Consider the following 22,526-nt stretch of genomic DNA (forward strand, 5'->3'; position numbering starts at 1 on the left):
TCCTTCTAATACGTGAGGAGACCGTGTTTTTTCAATAACTTTTTCATTTATTTTTTATATTTTTTGGGGAAAATCGAAACAATTTAAGACAATACAAAAATGTAATAAAATAAATGAAAAAAGTTATCGAAAAAACACGGCCCCCTCACGTATTAGGAGGGCAGGATTAGTCACCAGAACCACGGACGGTTGTGTCACACAAAGGTAGTGAAAATAGCCGATCTACAAGCTCACAACGTGTCGCGATGCAACACGTTGTGAACTTTTCTACATTAGCTATTGTCACTACTTAAAATAATAATAATAAAGGGATGGTTTTCACCGAGACAATATTAAATAAGCTGCCCACTGAGTGGACACAAACTATTATTATATTACATATTATTCATTTATGAATATATGTTCATTACGGGCTGTTTCACTCACTTTTTCAGCTGATGTCCCAGACCGAACCTGTCTTTAGTTGATACCTGGAACACTTCCACTGTTGGGACTGAGAGGCGCACGCGTGCTCGCGCGCACACACACACACACACACACACACACACACACACACACACACACACACACACACACACACACACACACACACACACACACACACACACACACACACACACACACACACACGATAAATACGTTGGATAGATTTTGTAAACAATTGATTGATTCAGTGAATACATGATTGTTAGCAGTACGTGTAGTACAGTCAAAAGTCATTGTGGTCCATCATACTCAATTCATCAGTAATACGTACAATACATACATACAATATATAACAGTAAAAGCTCAGCAACACGCTGTCTGCCGTGTATCTGAACACGCTGTCTGCCGTGTATCTGAACACGCTGTCTGTCGTGTATCTGAACACGCTGTCTGCTGTGTAGTACGGAGGATACGAGAACTGAAAGGATTTCACGTCACTAGATCGGCTACATTAGATCACCATGCAGTGGCGGCCTTTGCTATGTTTCACCCCCAACTCCAGTGGGGGGTGAGCGACCTCATGCACTCCATATTCGGACATCACGGATACCTTGGAACTCCGTATATGGTCACGCTTGACGTGGTTACTCCGCCACTTACCTCAACACGCCAATTTGCCACCATCATTGGGACAAAGATGTTTGTATTTGGGGGCCTAGGGTACGAGTGGGCCTACAACAACATCACAGGGTTTGACACAGAGTACCAACTGTTGGCTGAGCAATAATTGGCCTTTTCTTCCGGTAAAAGGCTATAGTAATTCAGCCTTTGCCTACAATGGAGAGCTGTACACATTTGGTGGTGAAAACAGTAGGATCTGCAATACTCTGTGGAAATTCAATCTAGGGACAGTCTCCTGGAAGAAGGTTGAGACCAAGGGGAAACGCCCAGGTCTAATGTATAGGATGGGCTGACGGCTGTTGCATGGTGGGAGATCGCATCATCCTCTTTGGAGGCTCCTGCGCACATGGTGACTTGTACATCTTATACTTAAGTCCTAGTCTGAAGACGTTATTCAGTACGATCTACAGCAGTCGGAACTCCCACATGACATTAGGTGGGAACTGGCAGCCATGACTACCAATGTGCTGCATTGTGAGCTTGTAGGTCAGCTATTTTTGGCGGGATATGTATGTGTTTATTATTACTACTTATTACTTTTATACGTATTTTTATATTGAGTGAATAAGTACAAGGTACAACATGCTTCTTGACACTTAACAAAACCATCTAGGCAGTCATCAGACAAAGATCAAGGAGGGACAAGGTTTTTTTTCTCAATATAGTGCACAATTAGATTTTAGCTTAGTTTTTTTAAATATGTTTTTCCTGCGTAAACAGGAAAAAGAAGAAATTGTAAAAAACAAAACAAAAAAAAAACATTTGTGACTGGATCTGGAGGTTAGGTTCGCAAGTCAGCTGTTATGAAACGGCAGAAAATAATAAAATAAGCTTTGATTTTGTTTTCCTGTGTTTTTATTTTATTTTTTCTCATATGAACCCATTAAAACCAGGAAAGCTTCTGTGTAATTTTAGATTTTTGCGTTGGCTATTCATAAATAGCACATCGCAAGTGCCGCGCTGCAAGCTTGTACATTTGCATATCTTTTAACATTTTATAACAATCTTGAAAGTGTGAGAACTACTGATTTAGAAGGCATTTAGAGAATGGGCCTCAGGTCTTAATGGGATAACAGAGTTTGATTGTTGTTGTCTTCCCATTAGAACAGGTAAATGATGTGACTCACCTGTTCCATTGAGATACTGTGTCAGGGAGCAGTGGAGGCGCACTATGACAGGCTCTCTGCGGATCACGTCCCATGCCAGCGCTATTTCCTCCTAATCAACAAGGTGGGGAGTAGAAAACATCCCTAAATGTCTTCATAGCCATAGGCAGACACAAATGCATATATTGAATTAACTGTTAATAATTTACAAAAAAAAATCGCCTATAATGATCAAAATAGTACTGCAAGGTGAACACAATCATTCTCCTAAGATTGTGAACCTGTTGAAAGTTCTGACCCTGTAGCCACGGATGTTAACTCGACATTCGGAACCTGTATTAGTCCGTATTTTTTAATAGATATGTGTTCGGAAGTTCCCTGTATTCCTCAATGGGTGGTAGTGACGGTGCGCATCAGGTGAAAGCCGGTATTACACTCAAACAGGACGTAAACTAGGGGGAAAAATGGCATTCAGGCACAGAAGGGATTAAAACACATATCTATTAGAAAGTATAGCAGTACACACAGGTTCCTAATGTCGAGTCTTTCTGCTGCATGAAGGGGACGTGTTTTTATGTATTTATTTCAAATTATTTTGTTCATTGTTACTATTTTCGTATGATAAAAATACAGGAATTAAATAAAACAAAATTGACAAGATATACTCACATCTAGGAAACTGACATCAATGTGTAGATCAATATCCACATCATCAATTGCACCATATTCCCTGTAGAACGAGAGAGGAGAGAGAGAGAGACATTAACCCCATGAATATAGCGTCCCTATTCCACCGAAAAAAATAGCCGATCTACAAGCTCACAACGTGTCGCATGGCGACACGTTGTGAGCTTGTAGATCGTCTATTTTCAATATTTAGATATTTAGTGTAATAAAGGGACCCCGGTCAACTAAGCATACAGTAGGCCTATAAGGTATTTTTCATCAGGAAATGACTCTAATATTTACCTTAACCTCATTAAATATGATTTGGAGTCTTCCAGTTTTAGTAACCCCCACAAAATGTGAACTCGAAGAGACCAGCAGACACACAGAGCCTCCAGTGTATTATTCTACATTACTATGAACATATTATTATATCGTTGCCGTCGGGCAGAAACCTCTTATCTCCATATTTTAACAATTTTTTTCTTAAATTAACGCCCTACTTGATCATACTACAGCGTCAAACAAACACATCAAAAGCAGCAGATCCGCAAGTTCGAAACGTGAGGCGAAACGTAATCTCTCAAGAACAGATTCAGAGCTGCGCTACTGAATCTGTCGGGAGCCCCGTTCAGAAAGTGTGAGCGTTGGCCTACACGTGGGCGTGCCTTCAGATCAGGAAGCAGGCCACGCTTTACCCAATCAAATGTAGAGGGCGGGATTTACATCTGTGCATTCGCTTCCCACTGGAAACAAACCCAAACTCATTTAACAATAGCGTCCTCGGAGCCGACAAAACCACGGAAAGTTAGTAACATTTTAACTTGTTCTTTCATCATAGAAACAAGTGGGCTTATAACCAAAACGATCCATGTTCTTTGGGAGAAATGGTGTTAGTGTTTCGTGGAGAAATATTGTTAGGGAGAATGAAAACATAGGCGCACCACCGGAAGTGGAGGGCTGAGGGCAGAGACCAAACGCCGGTTTCCAGTCATCGTCGGTCTATTTAATCACTCCCCCCAGAGTCAAATGCAAAAGTGAAAAACGCTGGGGACGCTGTTTTTCCTTTTTATTTGACGATGGGTTCCCAGATTGCGCGAAACGTGGCGCGAAACGTGATGCGTTTCGAGCTTGCAGATCTGCTTCTTTCGCAGTTTAGTTTAATTTGAATCCTGAAAAGTAACAGTTTTGGACATAATGAGGTTTCCACCCGACAGAGACAATGTGAGTCTAGTTCACCTTTACAAAGTTCACGTGTCCAAAAAGTGCAGGAGGAGGAAATTGAGGTGAAGAATTGAACGAGGTAACAACAGTAAAGGTCCTTCCACACCGCGAGCGTTCAGTGTGTGCCATTTAATCACTAAATTAATAACTTAATGTGAAATAATCTAACGCACACACACACACACACACACATTTTCAAATAATTTATTCATCACGCTCCCACTGTGTGAGGAGCTTAAAGCCCAATTTGCATTTGCATTGCACGCCAAAAATAGCCAACCTGCAAGCTCACAACGCCTTGCATCTGCAACGTGTTGTGAGCTTGTAGATCGGCTATTTTCGACGCGCGACACCATCATGCGACTAAGTATGACAAAACAACAGACTCTGACACAAACACATCTTACAAGTCTTACTTTCTCTTTGTTTTTGACTTTTGTATTCTGTGTTCCTACAATTCCAATTCCCATGATGAATTTTGATGTAGGTAAAATGTAATAATTAATTATTACATCAACAACAACAAGAAAGGGGGGGGACAGATCTTCATGCTCACAACACGTCGCGATGCAACACTTTCTGAGCTTGCAGATCGGCCATGTTCACTATTCGTCGTGGGGTGAAGTAACCCTGAATGCTGAGTGCCAAGCAGGGAGGCACTGGGTCCCATATTTTCAGAGTCTTAATTGGTATGACCCGGCCGGGGAATCGAGGGCGGACACTCTAACCACAAGGCCACTGAGCTGGTCTGTCACATGAGCGGACCACATCAGAAAGGCGGACCTCTACGAGGCAGAGCCTACCACGGGCTCACAGACAATGTCAGAGAGAGAGAGAGAGAGAGAGAGAGAGAGAGAGAGAGAGAGAGAGAGAGAGAGAGAGAGAGAGAAAGGATGAGGCTGGCTGGGCTACTGTATCAGGTGGCGAGGAAAAAACTGACACTGTGGGGAGCCACACAACCCCCCCCCCCTCAGTCTCAGTCTGTCTGTTCATTGGTGCAATTCGTACTGTCACACCGAAATGCTGACTTTGTGCCACCAGGGCACCACAGGGAACCCCCAGATCCCACCAGCTAGTATTTATCATTGGGAATGACAACAGCAGAGCCAGTGTGGCACTTTGCCTTATGAGTGAATGCACACACTGTGTGTGTGTGTGCGTGTGTGCGTGTGTGCGTGTGCGTGTGCGTGTGCGTGTGCGTGTGTGTGTGCGTACGTGCGTGCGTTATTGTTGTTGTCAGGTAGAAACCATAAATGAACGCCCTACTTCATCTTACTTGTGAGCTTGTAGATCGGCTATTTTTGCTATTTGAAAAAAACAAACAAAAAAAAACAAGTGAAAGTGGTTACGTTGGTCTGTGGGTTTTATAAATATTGAACCAATGAAAAGTATTAACAATAATAACTACATTGGATCGGATTGGAACACATGGTTCTTTAAGTTACATTTCCTGAAATGTTAACCTTTTTGGACATACAAGGTTTCCATATACACGCACACACGGCCCTCCAGAGAAGACAAGAGTGCCAATGTGTGTGTGTGTGTGTGTGTATGGGGGGTGGGGGGGGGGCTGACTTGGTTATATAGCGTAGCAGCCAGGCTGCTGCTGATGCTCTGTGATGTTGTGTTTGTGTCTCCTCTCCTCCACCGCTGGCATTAAGATTTACTACTGTAAAACATTACCGCTGGAGGCAGAAACACCCCCCTGCTGCTGGATCAGCATTCTGTCTGTCCCTGCACGAGCATGTACTACGCTGTAACTACTATCTGGCACTCTGCTTCTGATTATTTATATGTGTATGTATACATATATCATATATATATATATATATATATGCCGCTGTCGGGCAGAAACCAGCTATTTCCATTGTTCAACTTTTTCATTAGTTTTATAAATCAGTGCTATTGAACACCTTTACGTTTGTGTGTGGCTTTTACAGATATTGAACCAAGCCGAAATATATTAAAAAAGTGCTTCTGACTAAAGCTCCTAACTCCATTGGATCCTAAAACTGTCAGACAAACCAATTAACTCCAACTCGTGGAGTTAGATGGTTTGTCCCCCATTGATTACAATGACGATGTCAGACAAAAAAAAAATCTCTGCATTAATGGTCAAAAACCTTTACTCCACTTGAGCTGTATTTGTGTAAAGTGATGCTGATATAAGGACACATTCAAGTTTCTGACAATGTATAAAGTCGCCATACCGACTTTGATGAGGCAGATGGTGTTGTTCTTAAAACATGTTTTTTTTTTTTTTTTCATTTCCAGCTGGTTTCTGCCCGACAGCAGAGATATACAAAACATATATAATACAATTAATTCATGCATATATCACGTTCAGCAACTTGAAGTCATGGGCTGGCTGTTTTCGCACGCACGCACGCACGCACGCACGCACGCACGCACGCACGCACGCACGCACGCACGCACGCACGCACGCACGCACGCACGCACGCACGCACGCACGCACGCACGCACGCACGCACGCACGCACGCACGCACGCACGCACGCACGCACGCACGCACGCACGCACGCACGCACGCACGCACGCACGCACGCACGCACGCACGCACGCACGCACGCACGCACGCACGCACGCACGCACGCACGCACGCACGCACGCACGCACGCACGCACGCACGCACACACACACACACACACACACACACACACACACACACACACACACACACACACACACACACACAGGCCGTCAACCGCACAGCACACAGACATACGGCTACACCTGACACAAATAAACAGGCTAAAACAAAATATGACCTCAATCACCTCAGCGCAAGTCCAGTTGAACAAACTAAAAAGTGACGAACCGTAAAAAGTCAGAACAATGCGGTGTGGAAGAAAATCGCTAATGTGTAGACAGACACATCTGTGATATCCACGGCTTCCTCGGAACTTCCAATGGCACCTCGTTAATGCAATAATATTAAAGCAACATTGTGCTCAAACCCACAGGCCTGATATCTGACACTTTGACCACGATCCAAGTGAAGCCCAACAACGGATTCCATCGTGGCCCGTCCCGGGCGGGTCAGGTATTTTCGTAACCCGCCCCGCACGGGAGCCCAACCCGCCCCTACCCGTCCCGCAAAAATGAATTTAAATCAACGACCCAGCCCGCCCCGCAACCAGCCAAAAAAAACACACAAGCAAGTCTACTCAATTGCTTTCCAGAGAGAGAGAGAGAGAGAGAGAGGGGGACAGAGGGAGGGAGAGAGAGAGAGAGAGAGCGTGCGCGTGCGAGAGAGTTTGTGTGTTTTGGTGGGGGGGTTTTCTTCCGTGGGTTGACCCGCTTCGCCCGCCCCGCGATAATTGCGTCGTAATCTATAACCCATCCGCCCGCCCGCCCCGCGGTTCAACCCGCGGGACCTGCGGGCTACGGCGCATCACTATAGCCTACCTATTTATGTTAGGGATACTTACCTAAGATGTTCGGATACATCATTTTAAGTGAATATTGGCTGCTGCATAATGTTTAATGCCTGTCAGATTGTCAGGCAATCTGACAGGCCACATGAACCACATGTCTGCGATGGAAACCACTGGTGTATACGACCTGGAGACCTGGCGCGAGATCTGAGCGCACCGTACGCTCAAGTCAAAGTGACGATAGATTGGTAAATGCCGACAATAGCGGTGAACTCAGCGTGCGCCCATTTTTCGGTCTGAGCAAGATTGATAAATTCTGAAGATTCCTGAAAATGAATACTTGAACATTTACTCGAGCATAATACTTTGTCCACCACCACACACGGACACACATACAGTAGACACATACGCGGACAGGGGCGAAAACAAAACCTCTGCCAACCCGGCCTGGCAGCAGTTGGTTGTGGACAGTGGTGGAAAAAGTACTCAAATGTTTTACTTAAGTAAAAGTATCAATACTGCAATATAGAAATGCTCTGTTACAAGTAAAAAAAAATCAAAATGTACTTGAGTAAAAGTACAAAAGTATTGGTATCAAAATGTACTTAAAGTACAAAAAGTTAAACTAATAAAATGTTTGATTTACAGATCTACAAGATTTAACAGATCTACAAGCTCACAACGCGTCGCATCGTGACGCGTTGTGAGCTTGTAGATCGGCAATTTTCAAATAGCCTAGGTATAAAATAGGGCTAAAGTGATTAATGTATGTTTTATAGTGTCATCATTTATATCTGCAAAGTAACTAGTAACTAAAGTTTTCAAATAATTGTAGTGGAGTAAAAGTACAATATTTGCCTCTGAGATGTAGTGGAGTAGAAGTAAAAGTACTGAACATTGGAAATACTCCAGTAAAGTAAAAATACCTCAAAATGTTACTTAAGTACAGTACTTGAGTAGATACACTGTCCTTAGTACTTAGTTACTTTACACCACTGGTTGTGGATGCGCGCAGCAGGCAGGCCACAGGGGACAGGCTGCGTAAGAGGCAGCTCATCCATCTCCTATAGCAGCATGCATACAGTACAGTACTGTACAGTACTGTACAGTACTGTACAGTAGCACAGTCACCAAGGGACTGAAACCAGGACAAAGGGTCTGCAACATAAGCTACACTATGTATTCAATTGTCAAGCAAATTCTAAGTGCATTTTTATCTATTTATTTATTATTTTAAATGCTGCATAACCAGAACGCGATGATGCGTGTTGTCCTCAGCTGGACCGCAGCAGTTCAATGCAACATGAACAGCACTTCACCCATTAAAACCATATATATATATATATATATATATATATATATATATATATATATATATATATATATATATATATATATATATATATATATACACTTTACTTATGTACTTTTACTCCACTACAATTATTTGAAAACTTAAGTTACTACTGTAGTTACTTTGCAGATATGAATTATTACATTATAAAACATGCATTAACCACGTCAGCCCTATTTTATACCTCGGCTTTTTGAAAATAGCCGATCTACAAGCTCACAACGCGTCGCATCGCGTCGCATAGCTTGTAGATCTGCTATTTTCAAACATTTTAGTACTTTAAGTAGATCGGCTATTTTCAGCATGCAACCAAGTGTAAAGTCATCCATTTACGACGCCATCAAGGTGCCGCCAACATACATTTTAGTCGACTAAATCAACCGTAGATGTAGTCGACTATAATGTTAGTCTACTAAAAATAGACTAACAGTAAAACGTTTCAGATGACTAAAATATGACTAAAACTAAATTGAATTTGATTCAAAAGACTATGACTAAAACTGAATCAAAAGTTGCTGTCAAAATCAACACTGCCTTGAGCAAGGCAATATAGCCGGAAATATAAGTCAGACCTCAGACAACAGAACGGTGCAGGAGAAGTGTACTGTATACCTGAGAGATACTGCATGGGGGCCGTACAAATCCCTCACTGCCTGCAGGTCGGCCTCCAGCTGAGGATGTTTGTGGAGCTCTCCATCGTAGTTCACCTGTGTGTCACACAAAAATACTCACAATGTTTACTAAAGTAAAAATATCAATACTGCAATATAGAAATACCCTGTTACAAGTAAAAGTCTGGAATTGGCATCAAAATGTACTTAAAGTACCAAAAGTAAAAGTACTCATTATGCAGAATGTCCCATTTCAAGTTTTCAAATGTATGCAAATCTTTTGAAAATAGCAAATCCGCATTGCGACGCATTGTGAGCTTGTAGATCTGGTATTTTGTCCAAAATGTATATAGGGCTGAAGTGGTTAATGTATGTTTTGTAATAATAATCAAAATCTATAAAGTAACTAGCAACTCAAGTTTTCAAATACTTGTAGTGGAGTAAAAGTACAATATTTGCCTTAGTTACTTTCCACCACTGACACACACACGTACACGCACACGCACACGCACACACAGGCAAATCCAGAGTGATTTACAGTAAGCAAGGACAACAACAGGGTAATACATTAAATGCACAGAAGTAGTCATCTAGGATAAACCAAGAATCTATCATCATCAGTCTAACAGTGAACTACTACTCTTGGAAGATTAGCCGATGGGCTAAAAGAGATCCAAATCGGATCAAATCAAACAGTAGAATATCCCAAAAAATCGATTATCTGTACATTGAAACTATACACACTATAGGATGCCAGGTCAACAATGACCTGGCATCTGTCTACATAACATGCTATCTAAGTTACATTTTAGCCTTTGCATAGGACTGCAAGCTCGTCAAGGCTAGGGCAAGTGCTATGGGCTGAGGTGGAGTCTGAAGAGGTGAGTCTTCAGATTACGGCAGAAGATGAGTGAGTGAGTCTGCAGTTCTAACTGCAATGGGGAGTTCATTCCACAGTTTGGGAGCCAGATGGGAGAAGAGCCTGGGACGTGTGGAGCGTTGTCCCGGATGTTTTAGCGAAGGTTCTGACAGCAAGTACACATACAGAAAGTACACTCAACCTATGGCGGGATTTGTGACCCTCTTGGCACGTAGACTAATTGTATTGAACTGGAAACAGGCCCAACCTCCCACATTCAATAATGTTGATCAATGATGTAATGCAACACCTTAAATGGGAGAAACCTATGATTTACATTACGGGATTCTATTGAGAAATTTGTATACAAACTTGGCAGCCCTTTTATTGACTACTGTATGTAGAAGCCAGGCAATGAATATTGTCCTCTGGTTTATTGTGGTTTAATGTGATGTCAATATTAAACCAGCTTGTAGATCTGTTTTTTTCACAAATTTTGCTTGGCACTCTTGTACGACAAAGTAGTGCATTAAAGGACAACTTCACCCATTTTCAACCTATCTTCATACAATTGCTCATATGGTACCATTTTTGTGTCTCTGTGTCTCAGAGGAGGGCTGTGGACAGTTCAACCTGCCTACCAGTGACATCATCGATGGAGAATTCAAGCTAATAGAAACTGCAGGCTTTTGGCCCGGATTACTGGCCTAGCGGTCCGGGCACCTAGGCTGCACCTGACAGCGTGTCGCCTTTACTGCGTGTCACTCCCCGGGCCCCATTCTCAGGCCAAAAATTCCCCGTTAAATCGGGATAATGGACCTGCGCCGCCCCAATAGGTTATTCTAGCACCTGCTCTACCCGTCACCATTATGCCGACGCCGTTATTTGCGCGTGGAGGTGTGCCCGTGGGCGTGTTGTTGCTATATCCCCCACATTGCAATTCTACAGACACACATGGGTACGGCTTGGGGACGGGGGATAGTGGATTCTAGAAGCACCCGCTGGTTTATAAAATCACCCGTCAAGTGCACACAGACACTACAATGGCTTTGTGCGTTGGACCATGAGCCGTGTTGCCAGCCTTGGAGAGAAATAAGCAACCGCAGTCCGCAGGTCTATGAAAACAAAAAGAAGCAACTCTAAGGCCACATGAGCACTTCAAACTACTAACTAGAGCTTTCATATCCCCTAAATATTTCAGCCCGGCTCGACTAATAATTGACAAATTAGACCCAGCCCAGCCCGTCAGTCATTTTTCTAAAGAAGCCTTATTTCTCATTAAATCTTGGTAATTCGTTAAGAACAGGAGTCATTCTACCCTAACAGTCTATATTTTATTTAAAAAACAGCTTGGAGCAAATAGGGCTATATAAATATATACACTGCCCCATAACCATTTTAAAAATGATTATGGTTATTCTATGAAATATATGTTTCATAGAATAACCGTAATCATTTTTGCAATGGAGAAATCACATCAAATGTTACCTTCTGGCCGCTGCCTGTGCTTTCATTTGAAGAAATAATCCAACATTTATTTTGAGGTGAAAAAGACATGAAGAAAGTTCTGAAGATCCATTATTTATGTCATGTTATGGTTTAAACTTTAAAGGGAGCTCTCTACTGCTGCGTCATGACAAGACAGTGATTGATTTGACCTAGGCTACTTTAGCGTTGCGCTGCCCTGTTGATTAATTATTTGGCATCAGCTGTGTAGGAATATATAACTATTTTAAATGGCTTTCATATACTCTTGGGGATCTGACTAATATGACAAGTTGCTTATTGTGAACACAATAGCCTACGCTACAAATTAATTAATATGTGAATTTATTTGGATGTAAAAAAAACTTAGACCCGGCTCAGCCGGTGCCGACGGGCCGGGTCGGGTCCCGTTGGGTTTGGGCTAAAATCTTAAGCACTTACATTTTTTATAAGATGATCGGATCATAGTGTGATTTTCATTTTGGCTGCTGTCTCATTAAACCCATGCTGCGGGTCACGGGTGAATATTATATTATAGCCTATATTATATATATTAGCCTATATTATTATTATATTCCCCGCGTAAACGCTACGTTCATGACCCCCCAAAATAACCATATTTGAACTGGGGACCCCCCCATTTTGTTTGACTCGGTTCCACAGATAAATATTGTGAAAATAGCAGATCTACAAGCTCGCCAGGCGTTGGGTGCTCCATTGTGGTCTCGACCCACAGGTTGAGAACCACTGCATTAAAAGCTCCAAGCAAGTTACATGTCTAGTATGTTGTTGACCACGTAATGTAATGTTTTTGGTTTAGTGATAGGCTACTCCGTGGCGCGCGCGCGCCTCATTGTATGCTGTCCAAAATAACAGATCTGTAGGCTGTCGACACGACATGACGCAGCGCCGTTGATAGCTTGTATGTCTGTTATTTTGGGTAGGCGACGCACATACGCATCGCAGCAATGTGTCTGGGTTTGAGAGGCTTTGATTGATGTAAACTTAAAGTTTAGCTCTGTTCGGGATTACTGAACAAAGGTGGATGATGAAAGATAACGGGGACAATATGGATGTAAGTTAACTTTAACTGCGTCACTTCAGAGGAAACTATGGAGCAACTTCAGAGATGTTTACACACCCCTGGAATCCATTAGAACGGTGGAAATAGAACGATAACAGCCAACGTGAGTACATAGGCTATAGACCTTTCCTAAAACTGTCCAATTTATTATACCCATGTGCTACTGTTTGTCTGTGTACCACGTAGGAGCGTTGTCGCAACATGATGTAATTAATTATTTGGGAGCAGCCAGTGTGTACCAATAGTATACATATTTTAAATGGCTTTCATATACTATTCCGGATCTTACTAATATGACAAGCTTATTGTGAACACAATAGGCTACAAATTAATATAAAAATGTATTTGGATAAAAAAAAAAAAAAGAAGGAAAACAAGCCCAATGTGGCTTATAATAATCAGACCAGGCAACAGTGCAGACAGGTAGATAGGCTAGAGCATATATTGGATCGGGATGACGGCTAGCGCAGTCTTCTCTTAAAGGCAATGGCTTCTGGCACGGTGATTGGTTTTATCATTGTAACGCCCAAACCACACCTATGCATAATGTAACGGGTAGCTCAGGTGTTTGGCGGGTGAGGGGGGTGCCATAGAATACCGAATTTTGCGGGGAAACGCCTCTTGCCTAGTCCGAAATCCCTAATTAGTGGTTTGTTCAAATGTCCCTGGGAATAGGGCCCGTCTCTCTCCCCATTTCCTGTCTATGTACTGTACACTATCAATACAGGCAGAAAAATCAAAAAAAAATCTTTAACAAGAAGCTGCAGGCTTTCTTTTCCTGGAAAATTAGCATGCTATAATGGAAGCCATTGTTCACGCGTTAATAAAATACAAAAATAAAACACTGGAAATCCTGTTTGAAAAAAAAAACCTGCCTAATGATGATGTCACTGGTAGGCGGGTTTCTGAAGTGTCCACAGCCCTCCTATGAGACACTGACCAAGTAGAACAAAATGGCACCATTTTATCATGAGCATTAGTGAGGACTAATTATATGAAGATGGGTTGAAAATGGTCGTCCTTTAAGAGACTAAATAACATAAAAAAGTGAAATATAAAAGGTTTCGTCCCAACAGCAACACTATATGAATAGAATAGGAAATATTTATGGATAGGATTAACGATTTCTAAAACATAATACAATGTACTGTATTTTTTTCATAGGTTGTCTGTGGAGCAGGAAAAGCACCTCGGAATTGAGAGGTTCCAGCTAGCTTGAGCGACCCTAAAATCATATCAAACTTAGATGTCGGTTTGGTGTCTTTTCAGGCACAAAGATGACAATAACAAACGGAGTGATACATAGTGTAACCATCTTATTTATGTTCTTCTTTTCTGTTAAAAAGTAACAGAAAGTAAAAAAGGCTAGGTTTTTTTTTTTTAATAAAACAAAATAATAATAAGTTAAACAAGAAGTGAATGGAGCAGCAAATCTTCGGATCACGATATCTTGGGTTCTGAAATTTATTTTCCAAGATAATTTTGTTTTGTTTACTTTTAGACTCAGGATAACTCGTAGTTGGCACTGAGGGCATTCAGAAAAAACTCGGGATAACTTGTAGCTTGGCACTGAGAGAGTTAAGTACAGTACTTAAGTAAATGTACTTTCCACCACTGCTCACTGTGCATTGTTCAAAGTGTATCGAAATAAACTATTCATTCAGCGTTTTCCGATGGAAAGCTTTGCCACGGCTCACCTGCTAGCAGATATATCTGGAAACCGTCCTCATTTCCAGGGCAGACAAGGTGACAGTGTCTCTCTTAACCCATTGAGACCGGGAACGCATCCGTGTAACCACTTAAACCATTATTTTATAATTTGGCTATTAAAAAATAGCAGATATACAAGCTCATAAGCTCATAGGTGAGCTTGTAGATCTGCTATTTTTGAAAAATCGTGAAAATGTGTGCAAATCTTTGAATATACAGTATATATATATATTTTAAAGCGAACATTTTTTACTCAAATCTTTGCTACTGGGGGGGTCCCTGGAACAACGTATTTTGAGATGGGGGTCCGCGGCCAAGGTCCTTGACGTGAAAAAGTTTGAGAACCACTGATATTACAGCAACATAGGTTTTTAAAAAAAACTGTTTAAACCGGATTTAGACATTCGTAGAACCCCGAGAAGCAAAGATTTGAGTTAAAAATGTTTGTTTTAAATATATATATATTCAAAGATTTGCACAATTTTTTCAAAAAGAACAGATCTACAAGCTCATAGCGCAGCACTCGGTGCCACGCTATGAGCTTGTATATCTGCTATTTTCTGAATAGCCAAAGCCAAATCTAAAAATGACACACGATTCTTTCCCGGCCTTAATGCGTTAACAGCTCATGGAATAATTATAGTAGCATTGTGTGTAGACTAGAGGAATCAAAATGAATCTGTGGAAGTGATGGGTGGCACTGGCAGCTTAAATAGTGCTTTATTATGCTTAGATCAAAACCAAACCGAGTGCTGTCAAGAACACAAAAATGCTGTCATTACAGGGAAGACGCACTGATATGACATGAATACCTGCCCACACACACACACTTCGGCGGGGCTGAGACATTTTTATTGCCATTTATTACACTTCAGAAGATTCATTGGGAAAAATGTCCGCAGAGCTCTGAAATGTCATGTTCATAATCTATCTATGAATGCACAAAACATGTGTGCCTGTTGAATGTGTGTCTGTGTTTACTTCTGCTCACCGCTCAAAACACTTTGGTGAAAGTTGCAAAGCAATAGCACACATGGTTGATTATGAATTGAATACAATGGACCACAAAGTCATCAAGGCTTTTTTGTGTTATCCTTTTAGTATTGCTCGCGTAATTGTAATTGCTGTGCTGTTCGTAAACTGTTAAAAGGATCCCTGGATAATATGCCTTATATGCCTTAATCCTATAGTAAAATTGGCTAATGGGAAGGTGAGTGAGCCGGCGGGACAGCGGACCTCTGACATCAGTCTGACTCAGCCATAAACAAATCACTGCCAAGATAAACAAACCACGGCCACGTCACTATGACAGCATAACCATAAACAAACCACGGCCATGTTAAACAAACCACAGGCACTCTACTATGACAACATAACCATAAACAAAGCAAAGCAAAGCAAAGCAAAGTTTGTTGTTTACCCAGGGTGTTGGACTAAGTTAACACTTATTTACAGCCAGGCCCTGCATGGAAGCCTTGCTCAAGGGCTATTCAGCGGTGATTCATGATTGATGTGATGAATTGGGGAATCGAACTAGGGACCTTCCGGTATCAAGGCCGCCCCTCTAACCACTAGGCCACCGCTGCCACAAACAAACCATGGCCACATCACTCTGACAACATAACCATAAACAAACCACGGCCACATAAACAAACCACGGCCACGTCACTCTGACAAGTGACAACATAACCATAAACAAACCACGGTCACATAAACAAACAACATAGGACTGAACCTTTTTTTTAAACAATGTGAACATTTTTTACGATTTTAAGACAAATCTTCTCTTATGTGGGGTCCCTGGTGCAGAAGTGGGGGTCCGCAGCCAAAAATATTGGGGGGTCCTTTACATGAAAATGTTTGAGAAAGCCTGACCTAAAGCATCCCCAGACTCCAGCTCTCACTCTAAAGGCCTTTGCAGACAGGCACGGAAAAAACGAACAATATCATTTTTTAAATGAACACATGGTTCACCGGCTCCGAATTTACCGCGCGGCGATGCGATGCGTTTTTTTCCAATCGAACCCAGTTCGATTTGTGCGTCTTTTCGCATGCGGTAAAAACTGATTGACTAATCGCACCCTGTCTGCAAAGGCCTTAAGCGTGAGGCCTTCATCACCAGATACAGGAAGTCTGACCTCTTTATCACATGACCGAGGTTGGGAGGTTGGGAGGTTGGGACTAGAGGTTAGGGCCGCAAAGAAAAGCGGGGAGGGAGGAGAGGAGCCGAGAGGAGAGGAGAGGCCAGAGGGGCCGGACTTCGCATGACATGTGTGCAGAGTGACTAGGCCAGTACTGTCTGGACCAACCTCGGATCGGGCCTAGATGTGGCCCTGACATCTAGTATATACAGTATAAAAACTAAACTAAACTATCAAACCTGCTTTAAAGGTATCATGACATTCATTTTCACTTTTTTTATTTTCAATGTTTTATTTGGGGTTTTATGACCTCAATTACACCCAAAAAACCTGAACTTAGAACATTCAGTGGATTTTCTGTGGTCTGGGGTTTTCTGAATAACTAGGCTGAAAAGTAATCTGAGCTTGGCCCTTCGACAGTGAGGTCACAGTCGATTAATCCCGCCCACTCTCCTCCTCGCCCCTCCCCTCCCCTATCCTTTCCTTTGGGGGGGGCGGAGCAGAGGCGATGATTGACAGGCAAAATCCCTCACCAGCGACACCCGCAGGCAAAGATTTCTTTTTTCATTGCAGTTGAAAAGGCTTTAGAAATGTGAGAGAAAAACACCTGCCATGGATCACTGGAATTGAATTTTCACTTAAAACTTTTTGTACACTTTTGAAGGACCAGGACAAAGACTTTGAATGTGGTGTAAAAGTGAATGTCATTAAACCTTTAAAAAAAAAAAAATCTAAACTGAAATTGAAAACTAAAAGTCAAAACGAAAATAAAAAAATAAAAACGAATGAAAAATATCAAGACTATTATATAACCATGCTCTGGACATGCCCCCCCCCCCCCCCCCAAGCTCACAACGGAAGGCGTTGTGAGCTTTTAGATCAGCCTTCCTGTAGTGCACTGCACTACAGGACAGCAGGTAAACATCCTACTCTGACACAGTTTGCAACAGGGGCTACGATTACTGTTCCTCTGCCACTGGCTTATGAGTCATCATCTGAGCTGTGACAACACCGATCAGTCACACACACACACAAACAAACACACACACACACACACACACACACACACACACACACACACACACACACACACACACACACACACACACACACACACACACACACACACACACACACACACACACACAGTGGTGTAAAGTAACAACTTTTATTTTACTGGAGCATTTCCAATTTTCTGTACTTTTACTTTTACTCCGCTACGATTATTTGAAAACTTTAGTTACTAGTTACTTTGCAGATATAAATTATTACATTAGAACACTTACATTAACCACTTTAGCCCTATTTTATACCTAGGCTATTTGAAAATAGCCCATCTACAAGCTCACAACGCGTCGCATCGCGGCACGTTGTGAGATTATTTTCAAACATTTTAGTACTTTTACTTTTGGTACTTCAAGTTCATTTTGATACCAGTACTTTTGTACTTTTACTCAAGTAATTTTTTAATTCCAGACTTTTACTTGAAACAGAGTACTGTACTTCTACATTGCAGTATTGATACTTTTACTTTTACTTTTACTTACCCACAAACACACGGACACGGACACAGACACAGACATGCACGTACGCACGCGTACTCGGTTTCATTCAATGAGCTTGGCCGATGTCTTTGCGTTCTAGACATAAACCAAGGAGTATAGGGCTGGTCCATTAACACAGGAACCAATACTTAGAAACCAACAACAGACCTAATCCTGCTCGTGCAGGTGAACCACTTGAATCCACAGCATCCATATTCTAAGGGAACGTTACCTGACGCGTTGTGAGCTTGTAGATCGCCTATTGTTTTGGTGAAGAGTTTTGGTGTACAGATGAAACAATAGCCCCAGTTTGGATCCAGAGTAATTACCGGGCAAGATTACCATCTATAGCAGTGGTTCTCAACCTTTTCAGGCTGTGACCCCCCAAAATAATCATTCATGAACTGGGGATATAATAATAATAATGGGACCCCCCATTTTGTTTGACTCCGTTCCACAGATAAATACTGTGAAAATAGCAGATCTACAAGCTCACAGTGAGCTTGTAGATCGGCAATTATAATATTTTTTGCCTCTTTCTTATATTATTATTATCATAGTTTGTTGATTACTTTTGATGCAGTAATGGTCTTTTTCTTTCAAGGAAGACAAGTGAAATAACGGTCAAATTCCTTGCATGTGTCGACATGCACGGCCAACAAAGATGATTCTGATAGAACCGAAAGTTGTAACCATGACAGAAGCTACACATTCTGAAACGTGGAAGCTTCACACACATCTGCAAACTGGCAACTCAGGAGAGCTGTAGAGATCTAAAGTGACCTTTACCGTTGATATTTGACCACACAATTCTAATCAGTTCATCCTCGAGTCCAAGTGGCCGTTTAGGCTATAACCCTGCGTCACCAGGCTTTCCACGCGGACGAAAAGCCTGGTTTTCATTCTAAAACTAACCACTGTGATCCTGTCTAGGCCAGTGGTTCTCAAAGTGGGGTCCGGGGACCCCCAGGGGTCCTTGAGGGAGTTCCAGGGGGTCCCCAGCTAAATGATACATAGTTAGGAACCAAATGGACCCTTATGGGTCTGTAACTCAGAGAGTGTACAAATGGAACCAAATGGACCCTAACGGGTCCATTTGGTTCCATTTGTACACTCTCAGAACTAGATTAACATTGATTTTATAATAGAAATTGGGGTCCAAGAGATGGAAATGCCATTAAATGGGGGTCCTTAGCCTAATGCATGTCAAACTGGGGGTCCTTGAAGTTAAAATGGTTGAAAATCACTGCTAGAGCCGTAAAAAATATTCTCTTATGGGGGTCCTTGGCATATCTTTTCAAATGGGGTCCGCGGGCTAATAAGTGTCAATTTGGGGGTCCTTGACAAGAAAAAGTTTGAGAACCACTGGTCTAGGCCACGCCTATCTAGTCGCGCTACGACTTAGAATACATACTTTTTTGTATCCCTCTGTTATTTCTGTATTCCCCTGCCAGGTCGTTTGTTAGTGAAATGCTGAGTCAACATTAAAGTGTAGTGTCGTTGTTATTAGTGAAATGTGATAAAACAATAAAATGCTGAGTCAACATTAAAGTGTAGTATCGTTGTTATTAGTGAAATGTGATAAAACAATAAAATGCTGAGTCAACATTAAAGTGTAGTGTCGTTATTAGTGAAATGTGATAAAGCAATAAAATGATGAGTTAACATTAAAGTATAGTTTTGCTGTTATTAGTGAAATGTTGAGTCAACATGAAAGTGTAGCGTCGTTATTAGTGAAATGTGATAAAACAATGAAATGCAGAGTCAACATTAAAGTGTAGTGCCGTTGTTATTAGTGAAATGTGATAAAACAATAAAATGCAGGGTCAACATTAAAGTGTAATGTTGCTGTTATTAGTGAAATGTGATAAAACAATAAAATGCAGAGAGTCAACATTAAAGTGTAATGCCGTTGTTATTAGTGAAATGTGATAAAACAATACAATGCAGGGTCAACATTAAAGTCTAATGTTGTTATTAGTGAAATGCTGAGTCAACATTAAAGTGTAGTGTCGTTGTTATTAGTGAAATGTGATAAAGCAATAAAAGGCTGAGTTAACATTAAAGTATAGTTTTGCTGTTATTAGTGACATGCTGAGTCAACATTAAAGTGTAGTGTCGTTATTATTAGTGAAATGTGATAAAGCAATAACCTGCTGAGTCAACATTAAAGTATAGCTTTGCTATTATTAGTGAAATGCTGAGTCAACATTAAAGTGTAACATCGTTGTTATTTGTGAAATGTGATAAAGCAATAACCTGCTGAGTCAACATTAAAGTGCAGTGTAAACTGTGTTACCTGGCCTCCATAGTAGAACTCCTCAGAGTCATTGTCTCCCTCTGAGTCCTCCTCTGGTGCATAATGGACCTGGAAGACACGGCACAGCACACTGTCATCTGCATAGCCTCGCTGTCACACACACACACACACACCTTGTATAACTATATTTCATATTTTCAGTTAATGCCCTATTTTAGACTATGTCGTATGACAGTGTTGGGCAAAAGTTGCAAAAATAGCCGAGCTTGTAGGTGTGCTATTTTCACTTATTTTTTTCATGGAGAGGGAGAGCAGGGAGAAAACCAATCTAACATTAAATAAGCATAAACATCAAACGATGAAGCCTTACATTGGATACACTGGAACTCTTTTTTTCCCATTTCCTGTTTTGGACATACAACGACAAAAAGACACATTCCCCAGTGATGTACGTGTGTGTGTGTGTGTGTGTGTGTGTGTGTGTGTGTGTGTGTGTGTGTGTGTGTGTGTGTGTGTGTGTGTGTGTGTGTGTGTGTGTGTGTGTGTGTGTGTGTGTGTGTGTGTGTGGGTGGGTGGGTGTGCGTGCGTGCGTGCGTGTGTGGGTGCACGTGCATGTGCATGTGCGCGTGCGTGTGTGCGTGTGCGTGTGTTTCCTGGTAAGTTTGGTTGTCAACCACCCATTACAAAGTTACTATAAATCTGATGCTGTACGCACTAGAAGGATATATTAAACAAACGATTGTGTAATTGAAATGTCACCTTTACAGGCCCTCTGGAGAGCAAGTCTCTCTGGAGACCGAGGCTCCCTGGAGACCAAGGCTCTCTGGAGAGCCAGGTGCTCCAGAGAGCAAGGCCCTCCGGAGAGCAAGGCCATCTGGGGAGCCAGGTGCTCGTGTGTCTCACGTCAATCTACCAGAGCACCCCGTAGGTAGCCAAATTAATTGATTCTAATAGTATATAGTAACTTTTATGAAAGCTGTATGGCACTCTAAGTTTCTGACATTTTCAAGGCTAGTGAACCGGTTAGGCCAAGTTCTCAAAGTGGGGCCCCAAAAAAGTGAGATCATTAACATGTAGTTCAACCACATTAACTGTATTTCATGCTACAGCTATTCAAAAATAGCCGATCTACAAGCTCACAAGACTGTGACCTTGTTAAAACCCAATATTTTTTTTATAATTTTGAACAATGGTTAAACAATTCGACACATTTGGAATCATTTTGAACATTTTGAACACAAATCTTCTATTGTGGGGGTGCCTGGCACAAAATCTTTTCAGATGGGAGTCCATGGTCAAATACATAGTTTAAGGGTCTTTGACATGAAAAATTTGCGAAGCAGTGTGTTAAACTAGCAGAGTGCCTGACAACAAGCCTTAGACATACCATCACTGTCAGGTGATTTTTGGAGAGAAATTGGGCCTCTTCCTTACTTACTTCACAGGTGTTACCAATGATACTAATGAAGGCTCTGTTCCATTCTGCTCAAACAGAGTCAGGGTGCTGATATTGTGCATGTTGGCTCACTGGACAACACTCTGGAAACCAGGGGCGCCGATATTTATAAGCTCTAGTGGGTGCGCAACCTGGCACACATGCACGCGCGCGTGCATGGTTGCCGGATAATTTACTTTTTTGGGGGGGGGGGGGGGTTTGTAACTTTATTTCGGTTAATTAGGTTTATTCAGTGGCGATCTGAACCAAGCGATCTGATTTTGACCAGCACCCAGTGGGTGCTCCTCATTTCACCTGGGTGCTTTAGCCCCGAGGCACCCACAGTATCGGCGCCCTTGCTGGCAACACTCTGCCACCAGTGGGTCTCAAAGTGTGGTCCAGGGACCCTCATGGTTCCTTGAGGGGGTTCCAAATGGACCCTTAAAAATTGGTGTGTGTAAGGGTCCATTTGGTTCCATTTGTACACTCTCAGTTATGGGGGTCCTTGAAATTAAAAGGTTTGAGAACCACTGTGCTACAGTA

At 41.9% G+C, this 22,526-nt stretch overlaps 1 protein-coding gene across 2 annotated transcripts in view; it reads right to left on the minus strand.

Moving 5' to 3' along the window:
• The window catches only part of parp8 (poly (ADP-ribose) polymerase family, member 8), a 107,523-nt gene that overhangs the window by 47,199 nt on the left and 37,798 nt on the right, over positions 1–22,526 (minus strand). For both annotated transcript variants that reach the window (XR_013933367.1, XM_080432068.1), the window contains exons 6-10: positions 20,588–20,656; positions 9,467–9,561; positions 2,883–2,943; positions 2,235–2,325; positions 427–493 (exon numbers count right to left, since the gene is read on the minus strand). Coding sequence is in view for 1 of the 2 variants with exons in the window: in XM_080432068.1 (XP_080288194.1) it covers positions 427–493; positions 2,235–2,325; positions 2,883–2,943; positions 9,467–9,561; positions 20,588–20,656 (383 nt within the window). In the remaining variant the exon portion in view is untranslated. The remainder of the gene's footprint in view (positions 1–426; positions 494–2,234; positions 2,326–2,882; positions 2,944–9,466; positions 9,562–20,587; positions 20,657–22,526) is intronic.

The sequence above is a fragment of the Gymnoscopelus braueri genome (genome assembly GCF_963280865.1).
Source record: "Gymnoscopelus braueri genome assembly, chromosome: 7".
Classification (NCBI taxonomy): Eukaryota; Metazoa; Chordata; class Actinopteri; order Myctophiformes; family Myctophidae; genus Gymnoscopelus; species Gymnoscopelus braueri.